This window comes from Mus caroli, unplaced genomic scaffold (assembly GCF_978045245.1).
Source record: "Mus caroli unplaced genomic scaffold, Mus_caroli_1 scaffold_18, whole genome shotgun sequence".
In the NCBI taxonomy this organism is placed as follows: Eukaryota; Metazoa; Chordata; class Mammalia; order Rodentia; family Muridae; genus Mus; species Mus caroli.
Genome location: NW_028227273.1, coordinates 44459339 through 44477659, shown reverse-complemented (window position 1 = coordinate 44477659; position 18321 = coordinate 44459339). Strand labels below are relative to the sequence as shown.

General features: G+C 36.8%; 1 protein-coding gene across 1 annotated transcript; it reads right to left on the bottom strand.

The window, feature by feature from the left end:
• Positions 1-603: 603 nt before the first annotated feature.
• Dazl (deleted in azoospermia like) lies at positions 604-14700 on the bottom strand. Its single transcript, XM_021186464.2, is given in 13 exon segments — positions 604-2506; positions 4253-4351; positions 5337-5450; positions 6098-6148; positions 7246-7317; positions 8537-8676; positions 8764-8827; positions 9123-9174; positions 9624-9715; positions 10092-10238; positions 14357-14506; positions 14508-14564; positions 14566-14700. Coding segments are annotated over 13 exon segments (1236 nt in total). The 3' UTR covers positions 604-2443.
• Positions 14701-18321: the final 3621 nt, after the last annotated feature.

Here is an 18321-nt window from a genome sequence, read left to right as displayed (position 1 = left end):
TATTTGAACAGGATTATGCATGAAAGAAGTATATATCACTGGGTGTGGACTTTTGAAGTATCAAAGCTACTTCTCCAGTACCATGCCTGCAAGACACCATGCTCTCTACCACAATAATGGACTTGAGCCTCTAAAAAGGTAGATAAGGTCAACGAAATGCTTTCTCTTAAGAGTTGTCTTGGGCCTGGCGGTGGTGGTGCATGCCTTTAATCCCAGCACTTGGGAGGCAGAGGCAGGCAGATTTCTGAGTTCGAGGCCAGCCTGGTCTACAAAGGGAGTTCCAGGACAGCCAGGGCTATACAGAGAAATCCTGTCTCGAAAAAATAAAAACAAACAAACAAACAAACAGAGTTGCCTTGGTCACAGTGCCTCTTCAAAACAATAAACTAAGACATGTACATATATACTAAAATGTGTATAAGTATGTACACATGCATACTTTTTGTAGAACGTCTCAAAATGCTTTTTATAAATTAATGTCCTGCTTAGTAAATGCAGCATATTTACAATTTCAATCACAAGGACTTACACACTGTCACACATTGCTCACCTAAGTTTACTATCATTTCTAGAGACAGGACAGTAAGTCAGTGATGCTTTTGAAAAAAAGGTTTTATTCATGTATACAAGGAAATAGGTAATAGGAACATACTTTTAAGTTTAAAATTAATCTTCCATTTTGAAAGGTTCAGTACTTGTCTCTTTCTCCCTTCTCTTAAATACTTGACTCCAACAAAACAGCAGACAAAAGTTTATTCCCTTACTTTTCTTTAAAGTCAGACAGCAACAATTACATTTGTGCCTCAGAATTTAGGTTATCATTCATAGTAAGTTGGATATTTAGTCACAGAATGGTACATGTAAGGACATACACTACAAATACACTGAAGTAAGGGGACAAAATCTAAAAAGAGTAAATTTCAGGACACTTCTTAGTTTTCTGGTATACTGACTTGGTGACATAAAAGAATTTTGACTTTAGATGTAGAATAAGAGTTAAAGATCATTAGGGACAGTTGTGATATGACCCATTAGTTCCATTAAGTAAGAGTAAGTGGAATCCATGTTTGAAGGAAAGGACTAATACAAGATAGACCAACAAGGCATTTTAAAACTCATGTCCCTGGCAGGTCAGATTGATGTTCAGCCAATTGTTTTAGGTAGCAAGGTGCTGTTCCAGTGTTATATGTTCCTAAGGCTTAGCCCCTGAGCTGCTTGTTAACTTACTTGTCTACTTTATACCAAGGAGCAATCCTGACAGAATAGGATTAAGACTGCAAAAGACTGTGGGTACAAAGGTTCTCTGCTGTCACAGTGCATAATGTCCAATGATCTCATGTCCATCTAGTCTAAAAACAGATTCACTTTAGCACATTCTTGGGATACATTTATGAAACACATTTTGCGGTTTAGAAATGTCAAAATTGCCTACTTTGACTGTTTTGGACATATTTTACTTTACAAAGGGAAATACAATAGACTAACAAAACTAAAAATGTATTTACTCTGTAACAACTAATATTTTGAATGTTTTTATAAAAACAATTTTTCAGATACTCTGATTAACTTTTAAGTGACATAAAAAAATTTCAGCACTCTTTAATACCAGTATTTTGCACAATTTTAAGACAGCCATTGAGTTTAGAATTTTAAGAAAAAAAAAAAGAGTATTAACTCACTAAGAATAGCTTATACACCTAGTGAAGTTTAGTTTGTCTTGGATTCTTTAAACAAAATTATACCTAGAATTTTAGATATCCTAATTACCATCCCAACCAAATAAATAGGATATATGTATACGAGTGGATTCTAGATAAAGGGTAAAATATATTTTGTATAAATGTTAAGACCCACTGATTGGACTGTTGAGAATCTGTTTTCCTGGGTTTAGATAAGGAAGACTTCAATAAAGCTAACTATATATTGAGTTCCACTGATTAAAAATGCAGTTCTAAAAACTCTGCTTTTGTGGCAAATGTTTAGACAAATAATAAATATAAAGTACAATATTGTAAATATTGTACTGTTCAGGTACCTGTTGAGAAGTGAAATTCTTATAGTCAAACTATCAAAATCCTGACCTTTCAAAATAGGTTTATAAAATTCTTTTCTTGAAAATTAGTACTTGTTTTTAAGTCTTAAAATGCCAATTTCAACTAAAAGTCCTTAAGGTAAATCTTAAAAGTTATTCCTTTCAACTATTTTTCAATTATTTGAAAATTATTTTTTATCTTTTTTTTTACTTGCAATTATCTTTTCTTTCAACTATATGATGAACACAAAACCAGTTTCTATATAAACATCTAACTAACAAGTTTAACATAAAACTATGCAATCTAATATAACTTTTATAGAAAGTCTGAGTGATTTGTCAAATTTTCTATAGTAGTGAAAACTTTTCAGTTTCTTTTAATATTCAAAACCAACAACCTCCTGAGATGAGTTAGCAGAGATGATCAGATTTAAGCACTGCCCGACTTCTTCTGAAGTGATGTACTCTTTTATCCTAGAAAAGACAGAAACAGTCATTTTAAATCATTGAAAATTCCGTATTACCACTACTGGCCTAGGATTATGAGACAACCAATGTGTTGTTTTAACTTTAAATATAATAAATGAGGAAGAGGAGATAATCTTGTAGAACTCTGCAACAATGAATGCACCAACTAGTTAGGGTCTATTAAAGGATGAACCTAAAAAGGAATCCCTCTGGTGGCTATTCACAGAGAATATGGGCTGGATTTCCATCTGACGCCTGTGGGCATCAGGCACATAGTGCAGACATACACACAAGTAAGGATCAGTACATACTGACAGGGGAGGCGTGAGAACACACCAAAACCCTCTTCACACAACAAAAATCTCTAGTATTGTTTTTATTAACAACTTCATCTGACAGAAACCATACTGAGACCAGTATCCCATTTTAATCTGAAATCCTTATTTTTGATTAAAAACTAAATCTTGTATATTTAAGGCTCATCTTTAACCTAAAGATATTTCATTCCATATGAAGTAAAGGTTAAGAAAATTGAAAAGGTTTTCTCAAGAGGACTGGTTCTAGGAATCCTCTCCCCCATGGATATAACCTTAGAGGGATGCCCAAATCTCTTATATAAAATGTGTTTGCATATACATTGAAGAGCTTTCTGTATAGTTTAAATCTTTTTCATATTACTATCTAATATGAAAAGTTTTACTACTTTGAGGGGAGTAACAAGAGGAAGTCTATCCATGTTCAGTACAATTTAAAATATCTACATATAATCAGGTCAATTCAAGGATTAAAGATTTATAGACACAGACAGAAGTCTGATATAGCAAATTATTTTCTTTTACACTGTTATTTACTGAAATGTAGTTATAGGAAAGTGAATCCTTAAAAAGAGAAATGGGGTTAATAAAATATAATATTCTTTTCTACACAACTAGCTTAATCAGGCCCTTTTCCTGTGGACCAGATTCTGTTGTTATGAAAGAGACTCATTGGTAATTTACCTGGTGTGCAAGCAAGAAGACATGATTCAGATCCCTAGTACTCCATAAAATCGAGGTAATTGAGGTATACTATGTCATCATAGTCCTCAGGAGTGAGGCAGAGACAGGCAAATTGCTATAGCACATAGGTCAGTCAGCCTAGCCAAATGGATGAGCTCTAGATTCAATGCTCAAAATATGTTAACCAAGCAGTTCTTTTGTTCTCTCTAGTCCAAGAACTATAAATTACATTCTGTTTTCAAATTTCTTTTACCGTGTGGTCAAAAGTTACTATTTTCTTATCTGCCAACTCTCACAAACCCTTTATATCACTTGTGTAGGTCTGAGGTTAACATCTGGAGTCTTTCTGACTGTTTTCTACCTTTTTTCATTGCACCCAGAGATTACTGACATGGCTACATAGTTTGCTTAGGAGCCTGTCTTTGCCTTCTGAAGACTAGAATTCTAAGGGAACTAAACCCACCTGACATTTATGTGATTCTATGTTCAAATTCACACTTGCTCAGTAAGTGCTTTATTCACTAAGTCATGTGCCCAATGGCTTATGACCCGTTTAACTTCTCAAGTTTTTTTTTCCCTAAACACAAATTATTTAAGATTTACATCACATCAAACACATTACTGGGTAAAACTCAAATCACCATGATTATAATAAACACTGCAAACAACTGGTTTAAAAATATGTACACTACAGGAAAAAATAATTTTTCAATGTTAACACCCCCCTTTACTATACATACTATTCTTTTCCTACCTTGAAGTAGTCATCTTGAGTAACAAGAGAGTTTCTCAGTCTGTTCTCAGGGTTAAACAGACAAGAGACCACTGTCTGTATGCTTCGGTCCACAGATTTCTGCAAATTTAAAATTTAAAGACAATAATTTTATTAACTGCAAATGGCTTTTTGAAAGTATGCTAAACATATCCCACTTATTTTTAGGAAATTCTTTCATAATGTTGAACTCTTGTGATTTTTAAGTATTATTTCTCTTAAGAACACTGGTTTAAAAAGATGAATTTATTCTATTACAGAAGTCAGCTTTAATATTTCAAGGAAAAAGTATTCAGAATAAAATGTTATAATTGTATAAGCTACTTTAATCTATATACACACATTATGTATGTATGTATGTATGTATGTATGTATGTATATGTGTGAAGTTGGCTTGTTTGAAAACAGACTTAAGTAACCCTGGGCTTGCCTCAAATTTGCTATGTAGCCAAGGCTGATTTTGAACTTATTTTTCTACCTCTCTAAAGTTGTACATCACTATACCACCTTATTTTTCAAATTTTAAGAATGTGGAACTGTGGATCAAATCAGGTGATATATGTAGTTTTGTTTTGTTTTTTTCACTAACACAGATGAGAAATGTATCCAATGAAATTTTCCATTATACACATTCCCAGCCTATCAACTCCTTAATTCAACCATATGAATTAGAAATTGGAAGTGAGAATATGTTCAATACAAAATAACCATTTTTAAAAAGCCAATGTTGTAGAATACCACAAATGATATGTATTACTACTTAGCTAAATAAAAACTATAAATTCACACTAATTGTAGAAACCTGGTCGGTCACTGAATTCTGCTAAATCATACTAAACAACAATACATAAGAAAAAATATAATTAAAAAAGAGGATAAGAGAAGGGAATCAAAAACACTCAAAGTTTGGAGTACCATTATTTTGTACATTAATTGCAAAGTTAAGTTTCCCAAGCATGGCAGGTTGACTTTCATTTTTAAATTTGGGTAAACAGATCTACTTATCAAAGAACCATTACTAATAAACATAAATAAAAATAATCAGTAAACAAAATTAGATGTTTGCCTTTTGTGGGCCATTTCCAGAAGCTGGAGCAGCATCATGAACTGAACATTCATTGGGCAAAATATCAGCTCCTGGATCAACTTCACTGCAGTGGTAGTTAACAGTTGTATAAGCCTATATTAAAATGATGAAAGAGTATAATTAAAGAGAACCATTCATTTTAAGTCATCTGTATTTCAAAATGTTAAGCTATTTAAGAAACGATTTTAAACTGAAAGGCTAAAAGTAAGTCTTATTTTTAAAATGTCCTCTGCCAACACTATCAGAATCAGGATTCTAAGAAAAGTATAATATACAGTAACAGAGTATGGGAGAATTTTCTTGATTATTTTTAAAATATCCAATCTTCATGAAAGTTAACAAAAGCTTTGGTGTTTACAGTTAGTAGCTTCCTTTATTTCTTTTATAAAGTATTATTAATGGTAAAATTGTCTTGCTCCTATGCATTTTATCTAAATAGCACAGTTAGAGGCAGATTCTAGGAAGAACAAATGCTAATTCTGAATCTAATATTAAAACTACTTTTTGTGGATTATATATCATGCCAACAAGTAACCAAATACATGAAGCAGCCATTAAGCTTGGGCATACAAAAATAATGTGGAAAAAAAAAAGCAGTTTCTCTCTCATGTGTGTATGTAACTGAGGTAACAAGAAAGTAAAATATGTACTATAAAATGCAATTAAAATATAAATGTATACAATATGGCAAAGAAAACACTGTAAGTCTAATAAGAGTATGCTCAGCTAATTCATTTTACCGGAGGTATAACATAACTCCTCTGCTCTCCAGCAGGCCACTGCGGTGGCATCTTAAGAAAAGGAAACAAAGATTACTTAATCACACATTTTCATGAAAGAGGCAATAAGACAATGTGACACATTTTCTCAGAAGTTAGCATTTAGGAAAATAATAAGACAGTGGCTCTTGGAAATTATCACTACAGCTATAGCCATGGGTCATAAATATGGTCACATCTATTGGAAGAAATTTATGGGACTACTATTTCACAGCATCCATCACAATTAAACACTATCAGACTCTGGATGCTCTTAAGAACTGGATAATATTTTTATTTTAACCTACTCTATAAAAATTTATAAAAATCAGCCTGGATTTTTCAGGTATTTGACAGCAGTGAAAGAATGCATGCTGAAATAACAAAAACTACTGAATCTCTGTAAACAGTCTGAACAAAATTCTTTTGTCAAAATAATATTGATGCCTGAATTATAGATTACTTCTACTTTCCTTTTATTTTAAATCGATACTGTGTGGCAATTTTATATAAACACAGACTATACTAATATCCCAAATTATTTTTCTTTCCCTTAAGTTATCTGATAATTAAATCCCTCCCTTTAGGGCTCAGGGAACCCTGGGGAAGAAGAAGCAGATAGTGTGTAAGAATTGGAAGGGATGGAAGACACCAAGAAAACAAGGCCTTCTAAATCAACATGATCAAAGCTCACATGAATTCACAGGGATGGATGCAGCATACACAGGGCCTGCACAAACATGCACTAGGTTCTATGCATAGACAAGACATTATGGCTTCCAATTTAGTATTTTTATGAGATTTATGAGTTTGTGAATGAATCTCTAATTTCTGTACCTTCTCTTGGGCTTTTCCCCTTCCATTTGTTTTAATTCTGACGCATTAGTTTTTGTTTTGATTTTATTATCCCTTACATACTAGTGTAAGCAAGCCCAATTAAGTGCTTTTTTTGAAAGAATTGCTGTGGCCATTGTGTTTCTTCACAGTATAGAGCACTAAGACACCTTAGAAGCCTGTTTCTAAGGAGGTGAGAATGGGATGGAGGTGGGGGGGGGTTGGGAGGACTACAAGAAGGGGAAACGATAATCAGGATGTGTGAGAAAAAATTTTTTCAACAAAAGAAAAAATACCTGATAGTTATAAATAGGCAGCTGATATCCAGTGATGACCTGAACTGGTGAACTTGGATAAGGAGGATATGCCTAAGAATAAAGTACACAGAAAAAAATAATAATATATTTGAGAATGTAAAACAATTCCCAATAAAACAAAAATACATATTTTTTCTTTATACATACATATACATATATAACTAGAGAAAGATAGGTGCTAAGTAAATGATTGGTTTTATGAAGAAAGTATTTCTTGTCAAATGATAACCTATTAGGCAGGCAGGAAGAAAAGACAATGTTAATGTTTGCCTTTTTCCAAGACAATAACTCCCTTAGGAGGTTATCATACACTGATTATCTAGTTCTAGTAGCGGAGTTAAATGAATGTCTCTTCTGCTTCTTTATAAAAACACTTTTGCACAGTACTATTAACAGCAATATTAGCAGATAATCTCTAAAATTCCTCTGGTATTTATGATTTTCTTCTGTATTTAACTTCTAAAAGTTAAGGGAATTAAATCTGAAACTAGAAAAAAAGATAAATCAGTGTTTCCTATACTTGTATTTATTGAATAAAAGCAAGTAGGTCACATATGGACACCTTGTATCAGTTAGGAATAAGTAGGGATTTTCTTCTAAGTCATACTAACAGCGAGAAAAGTAAGATAAGATACTGTCTATATTCCACACATATAAATATATAAGATTTTACTATTTTTCTTTTCTGGCAAAAGTCTCTCAAATTGAAAAAGTAAAATGTACCAATGTATCAATATGCATATAGCAAGCATGAAAATTAAGTGTCAACCAATTTCAGACAAATTATGATTTATATATTTTTTTAAAAACCCTATCAATTCTAGAACCAAAATAAACCCAGATGTCAACAACTTACATGAGGAAGCATTTGGAAAGCACTGCAAGTACAACATAGAGTAAGTGATGGGCTCTGGGAAGGCATCAACTACGAGAACTTACAAAACTGTTTTCTAATACTTAAAAACATTTTCAAATTTAAAACTTTTTTTACAAGAAAAGAAAATGATAATAGTAAAATTCTTCACTCTATATTTTTTTATGTATCTTAATGTGGCTACCAAGGTTCTAGGATAAAGGCTTATAAACTATAGAGAAGCGATTTCAGCTTAGCATAAATAGCACCAAGAATGACAGTAATAACAAAATCCTAATACTTGAAGTGTTCCAATAAAGAATGGAGTGTGTTATCACTTAACATCCCAACTGTGCATAAATTTCAGAGCTTAAAAAGACTATTGAATATAAGAATAAAAATACAGGCAGCTTTTACCTGAACATACTGAGTGATAGGATTCATCATGGTTGGAGGCTGCATGTAAGTCTCAGCATTTGGACTACTCCAAACACTCTGGAACTGTGGTGGAGGAGGAGGATTAAAAATCAAAGGACGTGGCTGCACATGATAAGTACCTTTAAAAAAGTATAAAGAACAAAAGTTACATCGAGTTCTCTGAAAACCTAGGCAGTTTCATCAAGAAAACTTCTGGTTTTACTCACATAAATTTTGTTTCCTGATTGCAGGGCCCAGTTTCAGCTTTTTACCATGGAAATTTATCTGTGACTAAAAATAATAACACATGATAATTTTAATCTTTCATTTCCAAGACTTTGGCAAACACTATTGTGCTCAACCTTACTTTAACCAAAGTGTCACAATGCATCAAGTCTCTTTTCTAATCTGATAAAGTTAGAGGCCTCCAAGCAAGCATGTTCTGACAAGTTACATAAAATTACAGTTTGATCTTAAACAGAAAGGAAGCCTATTTTCTCTGTATTTTATGTAAGATTGAATATCCAGGACTTACTCAACACGGAAGCATTGCTAAACAAGAGTTTTACCAAAGACTGTTACTTACTTCTACTATCTTCTGCACATCCACGTCATTATAAAATGAGACAAATCCATAGCTAGAAAAAACAAATGAAATATAAAATCATAACCATACTACATCCTATGTAACAGAAAATGATAATGAAAGATCAATATATTGTGATAAATATACTGAAACACAGAGAACAGATCCTCTATAATACCACTGCTGTTTTCTTAGTAATGTCAGAATATAATAACATTAACATTCATTAACAAATGTTTATTATTTAAGGCAAGACAGCTACAATTTAAGATAGTGTGGAATGTGCCAAGAAATAACTATTTAATAATCCATTTGTGCAAAATAGAAAATATTGAAATACAAGTACTAGCAAAAGAACTGATAAAAAAAAAGCCCTTTGTCCATAAATGATTAAAGGCAACAATTTCAGTAGTTTGCATGCCCATTTTAAGTCTTGTCTGACATCTCTCTGGCCATACTTAGTTCTATAAACAGTAGCTCATATCATGCATGTTTACATACCCCTTCGACACACCAGTTCGATCAGTGATTATCTTCACTTCTTTTACTGAGCCATATCTGGCAAAGAAACTCCTGATTTCGGTTTCATCCATCTATGGAAAAGAATTCAATTTCAAGAGTAAAAATTAAGGATTCAAAACTTCCAATTGTAAAAATGATATTTGATTATGTGAAAGTCAATCCCTAGTATTTGCAAACTATTCCATTTTGTTGAGTGTATTTTTAATTTCTATGTATTAAAACCAAACCTGCATAAAATTTAGAACAGAAAATCCTTTTAGGTCTACACATCAGCTCCCAATGTCCATAACATTTTAAATATTTAAATTTATTGAGCTAGTTCTCAACTCTGTTGCCCAAGCTCCTCTTGAAACTCCTGGGCTCAAACACTCCTCCCACCCCAACACCAACATGAAATTGTGGCTTCAGAATTTCATTTAAAGTTTGAATAAAATATGGATACAATACCCTAACATCAATTCCTCCAACAAAAACGGTGTTTGGCATGATTTTGCCTTCTGGCAAAACATATCCTTGACTTGTGGTTGCTGATGAAGACTGAGTACTGGCCTCCCTGGACACAGCTGAATTTGGAGCCTCAGAAGTTGTGGCAGACTGAAATTTGGAAAATAGACAATTTAAAATATATATATGCACACACATGTATATATAAACATGACAAATTATATAAAACACTTCTTTTGTATTTAACCTAAATTAGCTAGCAATAGTGTAGTTTACCTTCAGGACTTAAAGCAATTAGAGAACTGGCATAGAATTTAAAAAGGGTAGTACTTTCAGAAATATCCTTCTTACTGTTACCTCTGAAACTGAAAGCAAAACCCACTATTGTTATGGTATCTTTTCACAGCAACAGAACACTAAGACAACACATTTTTAAAACATGTGTAAGCTTTTTGTCTGCTTGTATGTATGTGCACCATGTGTGTGCTAGGGCCTACAGAAGCCAGAGGGAGCTGGATCTCCTAGAACTGAAATTACAACTGTGAACTGTCGTAAGGTTCCTCTATAAGAGTAGCAAAAGTGCTGTTAACAACTGATTCATCTCTCTGCCCCATTCATGTCACCTTTTACACTATATTGTGAAAAAAATGCCAACTTTACAGTTTATGAAAAGATTTTATTTGGTGAACTTGGTGAAAAGTTCTGATCTGTGAAGAATAAAACCACTGTGGAAATACTACTAAATTTCCATTTTACTGAGTATCTTAAATCAAAAGCATAGTAAGAACCCAAAGTAAACAACACAGCTGTTCAATACCCCAAACAAAAAAGTATTAAACTCTTATATTTTTCCTTGCCTTTCTATTATTAAATTAATATAAATTCTATAACCTTAACATGCCCATATTAATGTGATTGACTTTAGAAGTAAATGAATTATGAGAAATTACTGACACATCAGTTTCCTACTCCCTAATACTATTGTGTTTAAAGCATGTTTTGAAATAGCTCTGTTTCTTGACTAACACCATATAAACTCCACTGCCAATTCATACAGTAGATTCTTAATTGATTAACATAATTTTCCTAAAGAAGAACTTATTGGGAATAAGTGTGTATACAGAAGAGGCAGTATGACAAAGCACAAAAAAATGAACTTAAGTCAAAACACCTAGATTTATATCTCTAAGTTATAAGCAGCATGTTTGCCAGAGTGTATCTCTGGCAGATTACTTTGAGAATGACTAAAATTGGCGAACTCGTTTTATAAAGTAGTATGCTATTAAGAGTTAAGTATCCTGTATTTAAATTTATTTTCAATGGAGTTAGAAAAGTTTTTCCCTCCAAATTTTACTATCTTAGCTGACTTTATTAACTGGATGGAATTTTAGTAAACTATTATGTCATACCCACTCAAAATCCACTTATGAAACTGACAATGAATACTGAACACTAAGGGAAAGCTAGTATATGTAACTTGTTTACATGTATGTATACATGTCAAGATAAAAATGACATTGTTTTTAAAAGATTAACTTCATAAAAATTTTAGAAATGTAAAACTGTCACATACTTTTTTGCTTTTTTTTTTACATTTTTTGCTTTTATCTACTTAAGTCCTTATTTGCTATTTTATATTCCTACTTGAGAACTACCTTATTTCTTTGAACAGTAAATCCCCTTTGCGATATTTCATGACAATGAAATGGCAGGCAGCAAAATTATTAAATTTTTCCTTCTTTTACTATGTTATGATTTAAGTTTAATCCTAAATGCAATACTACATATGCTATGCATCTTGGACTATTTAGAACCTGACTAGATTTGATTTACTAATAGAAAATCTATCCATCTCTACTCAATTTCTTATTCAAAAATAAATTCAAAACATAAAACAATAGTTCTGTAATTTTTATAGGACTCCATCTCTCAATTTCCCCTTCTTGTATTGATGACCTTAGGATATATTTTTATTTGATAATTCTTTTTACTGCTGTCTGTACCACAATACATGGATACATTTCAACTTAGAAGTATAATATTTTACCAGTTAACCAGAGTATAAGTTATAATGCACCGATTCTCAGTACTGCAGGGGTACTTATGTCTAGGAACATTTCTGGATGTCACCAGTGAGGTAAATTTCTGGCATCTGGTAGGAAGCCAGGGATATTTCCATAACAAATGATTCCCATAACAATGTGTTACTAGGACCATAACCTGTATGTGATGTGATGAAAAATCCTGTTATGGTACTTCTAGAACTGAAGAGAAAATAACTGTTGGAAAGAACTTGCTTTCCATTGTTCAAAATCTTGATTTCCTTCCTTAAAAATTAAGAAAAAAAAATCTCAAATGTCTTCTAATTGTATTCTTTATAATAAAGTAAAATGGACGTTTGAGAAAAGTTTAACAAGGAGGAAAATAAAGCATTAAATATTATAGGATGCTTGATTTGGGCTTAAACTACCTGCTTCATCAGAGTAAATATTAAATCGGTCTCATCTTAATAGTGTATTATGTATTAAAGAAAGCACACCATATCCTAGTCCTTATCCAGTAGGTGGCACTCAAAACCAAGAAAGCAAAGAATCCATTTTAATGAGACCTAATCCCTACTGTATGCTTAATAAGTAAAACACCCACAACTGATAGATGCTTTAGTTACTTTTAAAATATGACCAAAACCACTCTACAACCAAATACTTGTAAGTCAGTATAATTTTATACTTATATAGATAGATAACTCTGGCTGGCCTGAAAACTTGCTATGTACACCAGGCTGGCTTCAAACTCATGCCTCTATTTCTTGAATACAATTATTTATTTTAAATGACGTCTTATGTTGCCAGAGTTGACATGAACTTCTAAAGGGCTCCATATGGCCCCCACTGCCCCCAATAATTGTAAATTTCCACACACCTAAATGCCCACTACTGACCCTGGTGGGAAAGTATCTTACCCATCAATGGACTATAATAGCATACTGAAAACAAACTGTATTAAATATAAGACATATTAATTATACCTCCGAATAAGCTATGAGAAATATTAGAATATCAGCAATGAGCCAGCACACAAAAATTTGCCTATCTTGTACAGTACCATACTCCATTGTATTGGAAAAAATCCACTTATCAAATATAGCTAGAAGCTGAAAATAGTTATTAAAGATTTCAGGATTAACACTTTTTGAAATGTAATTAAATCACTATGCTAAGCAAATTTCCATGTATGTTACAAATACTGGCCAAGATAAAAGTCTGCAGTCATCAAATTTTTAACCCTAATGTAGTGAGAAAACGGTCCAATATTGTGCGATTTAAATTATTGTGATAGACAATTATCTATTTCACATTATAAATGCTTAATTTAAATTCCAACTTAATTTGACATCGGTCATAAGTTGTATAAATTTCTTCCTTTACCTCTAAAACGGAAAAAAAAAATTTAAACGAACATGCAACATCTAACGGATTTGTGATTAAATGGCTATCAACGTTTGTTTCCAGTAGCCCAAGCTAGCCTGGCACCGCCTCAGCCAGCCTGCTGGTGGCGGCAGCAGCGATTACAGCAGAGCTGTCCCGTCCCGCTTTCCCCGACCCCCGCCCGGCTCAGGCCTCTGGCTCCTCCCCCAGCCCACGCACGCCAAGCTCCCGCAAAGCCGCCTCCACCCCACCCACAGGCACCTGGCGACAGGGCCCGGCCAATGGCGGCCCACGCAGGTAGCGCTCTCAGCCTCTCGATAACCACGCCCGCCGGGTCCTCTCCAAGCGGCTGCCGCTAGGCCGCAGGACCCGGCGCGGCCAGCCTAGGCGCCACCTGGCGGACCCGGAAGCCGGGGCGCTCGTGCGGAGGAGCTGGGCCGCCGGGTGGGGGCTGGGCCGCGGCGGGCCTCGCCCAAGGCCTGCTCCTGTGGGCACCGCGGCCCAAAGGCGGGAAAGAGCCGTCACGTGACGCCCAGGCCGTGCACGTGGCCCACCCCGGGGCAGCCCGAGGTCCCCAGGGCCGCCCGCCATCTCCCCGCAGCCCCTCAGTGCTGGTGTAGGCCGCAAAGGCAGCAAGGCCGCCACTCTTGCCCTCCAGGCCTCACCCTGGGGGCTGACCCAGAACCGGAAATATAAAAGGACCCCCTTTTTGCCCTCTCCCCACTTCTCTGTGCTACACCGGGGAAAAAAATTAAAAAGGCCGATTTTTAACCTCCGTGTAAGGAGTTGCGGCCTCCGGCTGGTCTTGCACTGCCACCCCGGGGCCTGCCCTCGACTCACCATGATGGCGGCCGGAGTTCGGGTGGTAAAACCTCGAAGGTGGAGCAGAGGCCACGCGACGGGGCAGCTACGCTGAGGTGGCTGCCTGGCCGGCCAACGGGCAAAAACAAGCCGAGGCGGCGGTGGAAGGAGAGCCCACGGCCACGGAGACAGCGGAGTCCCGAAGCGAGCGTGCTGAGGGTCGCCGAGTCACTGAGGCGTGGGCTGCGCGCCCCGGGGGGATGACTGTGCGTGGCTGGCCTCGTGACGCGCTTCAGCCAATAGGCGGCAGCGCTAGGGCCTCGCAAGGGGGGCCGGGGGACCCACGTCGCCCACGGAGTGCGTGAGGGCTGCGCATGGAGCATGCGCGACGGCTACGTAAGGGGCTCAGCTGCGGAGCTAGGCCCGAGCCCCACTGACAGACAGACAGGCGGACCGACTCCTGCCACTCCCTAGTCCCCCCAGGACCGTGTCCAAAGCCCCAGTGAAATAAATCCTGGGCAGGACGATGCTCAGAGTTCTGTCAGGAAAGCATTTATTCAAGTCATTACCTCAAAATGGCGCCTCGAAGGCATGGCGTTATCCCGTCAGCAAAGCTTGGCGGCCGAATTTAAAATTTACAAAATGCCCGCAGAAATAGAAATTAATAACGGGCGGCACGTCTAGAGAGCAGGCCTCGCCTGGCCGGACCCCTCGACCCCCTTTTTCAGCCACATTGAGAAGGTTGAGTCCGGGTGCATGTGGAAGGCGCCCCTCACGGGCCGGCCCGTCAGCCGTCAGGACTTAGTTTTTTCTTCCGTTTTTTTTTTTTCCTCCTCCCACCCCCTTTCAAATAAATGCCCGAATTATCCGGTACAAAGGACACAGCAGTGACCACACGAGAGAATATCCCTCCCTTCGTGGAATTTAGGTTGCAGTGCGAGCGTTTCTCTTGTAGGCTTTACAGAAACAAGCTAGGCCAGCTGAGAGAATTCTAGAACATTCTCAAGGACAGAGAAACGGGGCCTACCTACCTACAGCAGGGCCGAGCTGTAGGGTGCTTGGTGGAGATAACCTTACGGCAGAACCACCTAGCACCTATACCGTCCTGACTACCTTTTGTACGGATGATAACTATTACAGCTTTTTTTTTTTAAAAAGCTGGCAAAACGGCTTAAGATTGTCATTAGCCATGCAGCAATGATGGATAAAATAGTATTAAAATAATAAATAAAAATAAAATAAATAAGGGTAGATGCACCTATTTGAAAGGGGGGAAATTCCAAAATTCCGAAACTAAAAATAAGCTCGAAACTACAGCGGTGAAGATCCCATTCTCCCTTCGGTAGGTCTGAACAGTCTAACAAAGGGCTTGGACTGTCCTCATTTTAGTGTAGAGAAGAAAAACAAAACCAAACAAACAAACAAACAAAAACCAAAAAACAACCACTACAGACAGCTGGAATGGTTGGTTAACGAGCAGCGGAGAGATAGCTCTAACCTCCGTAGCTCCAGGCCTTCCTGCGTGGGCTGGATGGGGAAAGCTGAAGCGGTGCAACCCGATAAGATGCTGAGCACCGTGCAGCACACCGGTGTTCTGGCAAGGCATCATCCTGAGGAAAAGCACGGACTTGAGGGGACGGGAAGCACCGTGCAGACTAGAGCAAACCCAAACCCATCTAACTCATTGGAGTTTGACCTTCCATTCCTGTGCTCTCCAAGTTTGGCGTTTATAGTTATGGCGTGTTTGTTACTGGAATCTCGAAAGGAAGAGCCAGGTTTTCCCAGTTCACTATCCCCTTCCCTGCAGAAGATTCTTAGGCAAGGCGTTTTTTAAACGCTCGAAAAAGGAAACAAAGGCCAATCTGCAGAGACAGTCAAGGGTCCTCTCAGAAAAGGACTTTTCAAAGAGAATCCTCCTGGAAGTGGGGCCTAGAGACAGCAGTCTCCTAGTCCCAGCTGCTTAGGAGGAGAGGCTGAGACAAAGAAGACTAAAAGTTCAAGGCTGCCCTGACAGTTTAATGACACTGTCTCAACATAAAAAGAAAAGAGGGGACTGTGCAGAGGGTGCCACACAGGGCAGAGCGCCTGCCTAGCATGTGTGGGAAGGATATCCTGGCTTTAATCCCCGACACACTCTCTCTGTCTCTGTCTCTCTGTCTCTTTGTCTCTCTGTCTGTCTCTCTGTCTCTCTCTGTCTCTGTCTCTGTCTCTCTCTCTCTCTCTCTCTCTCTCTCTCTCTCTCTCTCACACACACACACACACACACACACACACACATTCCGAAAGATTATAAAGCATTTACCGTGAATAGGAATGGCCTGTTTGGATTGTATGAACATTTTTTTTTTTTCTTTTTCTGACTCATGTCTTTGGTCTTTCAAGACAGGCTTGCTCTGTGTAGTCCTGGAATTCTCTCTGTAGACCAGGCTGGCCTCGAACTTACAGAGACCCACTTGCCTCTACCTGAGGGCCCAGCACTCTCCGCTCTTTTACTGCTTTAACATACACTTTAAATAGAAAGCTAATAAATATCTTCCCTTTTAAATAATTCAAAGGCCTCAGGGTGATTTTATTAGTAAACTCCTCTCCCAGTTTAAACTGGCTGGTTTTCAGGTTCCTTCTGTTAGCCTCCTGTAAGTCAGCAGTCGTGGCCACACAGAGAAACATTGTGATCCCCATTTTACCTCCTGCTCTCCTGGCTCCCTCCCAGTTTAGTTCTCTTGTTCCATTTCCCCTTTATCTCTCCATCACAATATACCGTATTCCCCTTTTCCTGCACGATCCCATTCTCCACCCTGGACTTACTAAGTACTTAACCTGTGTGGTTATCTGGATTGTAGGAAACTTATCAAAAAATTCGTAAAGCATATAAAAGTTAATATCTATATATAAGAGAAAATATGTGATTTTTTTTTGAAGTCTGGGTTGCCTCACACGGGATAATTTTTATAGTTCCTTCGATTTACCTTCAAACTTCGTTTTTCTTAATAGGCGAATTAATAGTGCTTCATAGACATTTGTGTTTCCTCTTTTGAGAATACTCTGATTAATTCTAGATCTCATTTTTTAGTTGAGTTTTGTTTCTTCGTGTTTAGGTTGTTCCGTCCTTTATACATTCTAGATATTAGCCTATGTTGTAGGCTGCTGATTTGCCTAAAGGATGCTGCCCTTTGCTGTAAGCAGGTTCTCACCTTAATGAAGTCTCATTAATTTTTGGTCTTCATGCCTGTGGTATCAGTGTTCTATTCAGAAAGTCCTTTCCTGTGCCAAAGAATCAAGCTTATTTTCCCCACTGAAAAAGTTTCACTCAGTATGCATGGGGGCTTTTTAGTAGTGAGATAGTCACATAGATAGAGCTCCCTCTTCTTAGTCCCCTTTTAAAAGTGTATATAAGCGGGGTGTGTGTGGTGGCGCACGCCTTTAATCCCAGCACTTGGGAGGCAGAGTCAGGCAGATTTCTGAGTTCGAGGCCAGCCTGGTCTACACAGTGAGTTCCAGGACAGCCAGGGCTACACAGAGAAACCCTGTCTCGAAAAACCAAAAAAATAAATAAATAAATAAATAAATAAATAAATAAATAAATAATAAAAGTATATATAAATTAAAAATGTAAAACTCATGTTAATTGTCCCAAATAAACATTCAGGATCCATCTCTCTTTGTTTAACTTACATGTCTACATATTTTAATTATATTATTGTGTGTGTGTGTGTGTGTGTGTACACATGCTCGCGTGCTCCCACTTAACCATTATTTTGTTTCTTAAAATTTTGAGCACTTATAAGTCTACTTGGTGCTAAGTATATGGTATGCAAACTATAATCACATGTAGTCAGACAGACTATACAATAAGATACATTTAAAAACCAAGATCTTGAATGTTGTTATTTGTTGAGATTATGTTTTCTATAATTTTCATAGTGAAAAGGAAATATAACAGGGTTCTCTAGAGATATATTGCTAGATCTAGATTGTACTGGCTGGTTTTGTGTGTCAACTTGACA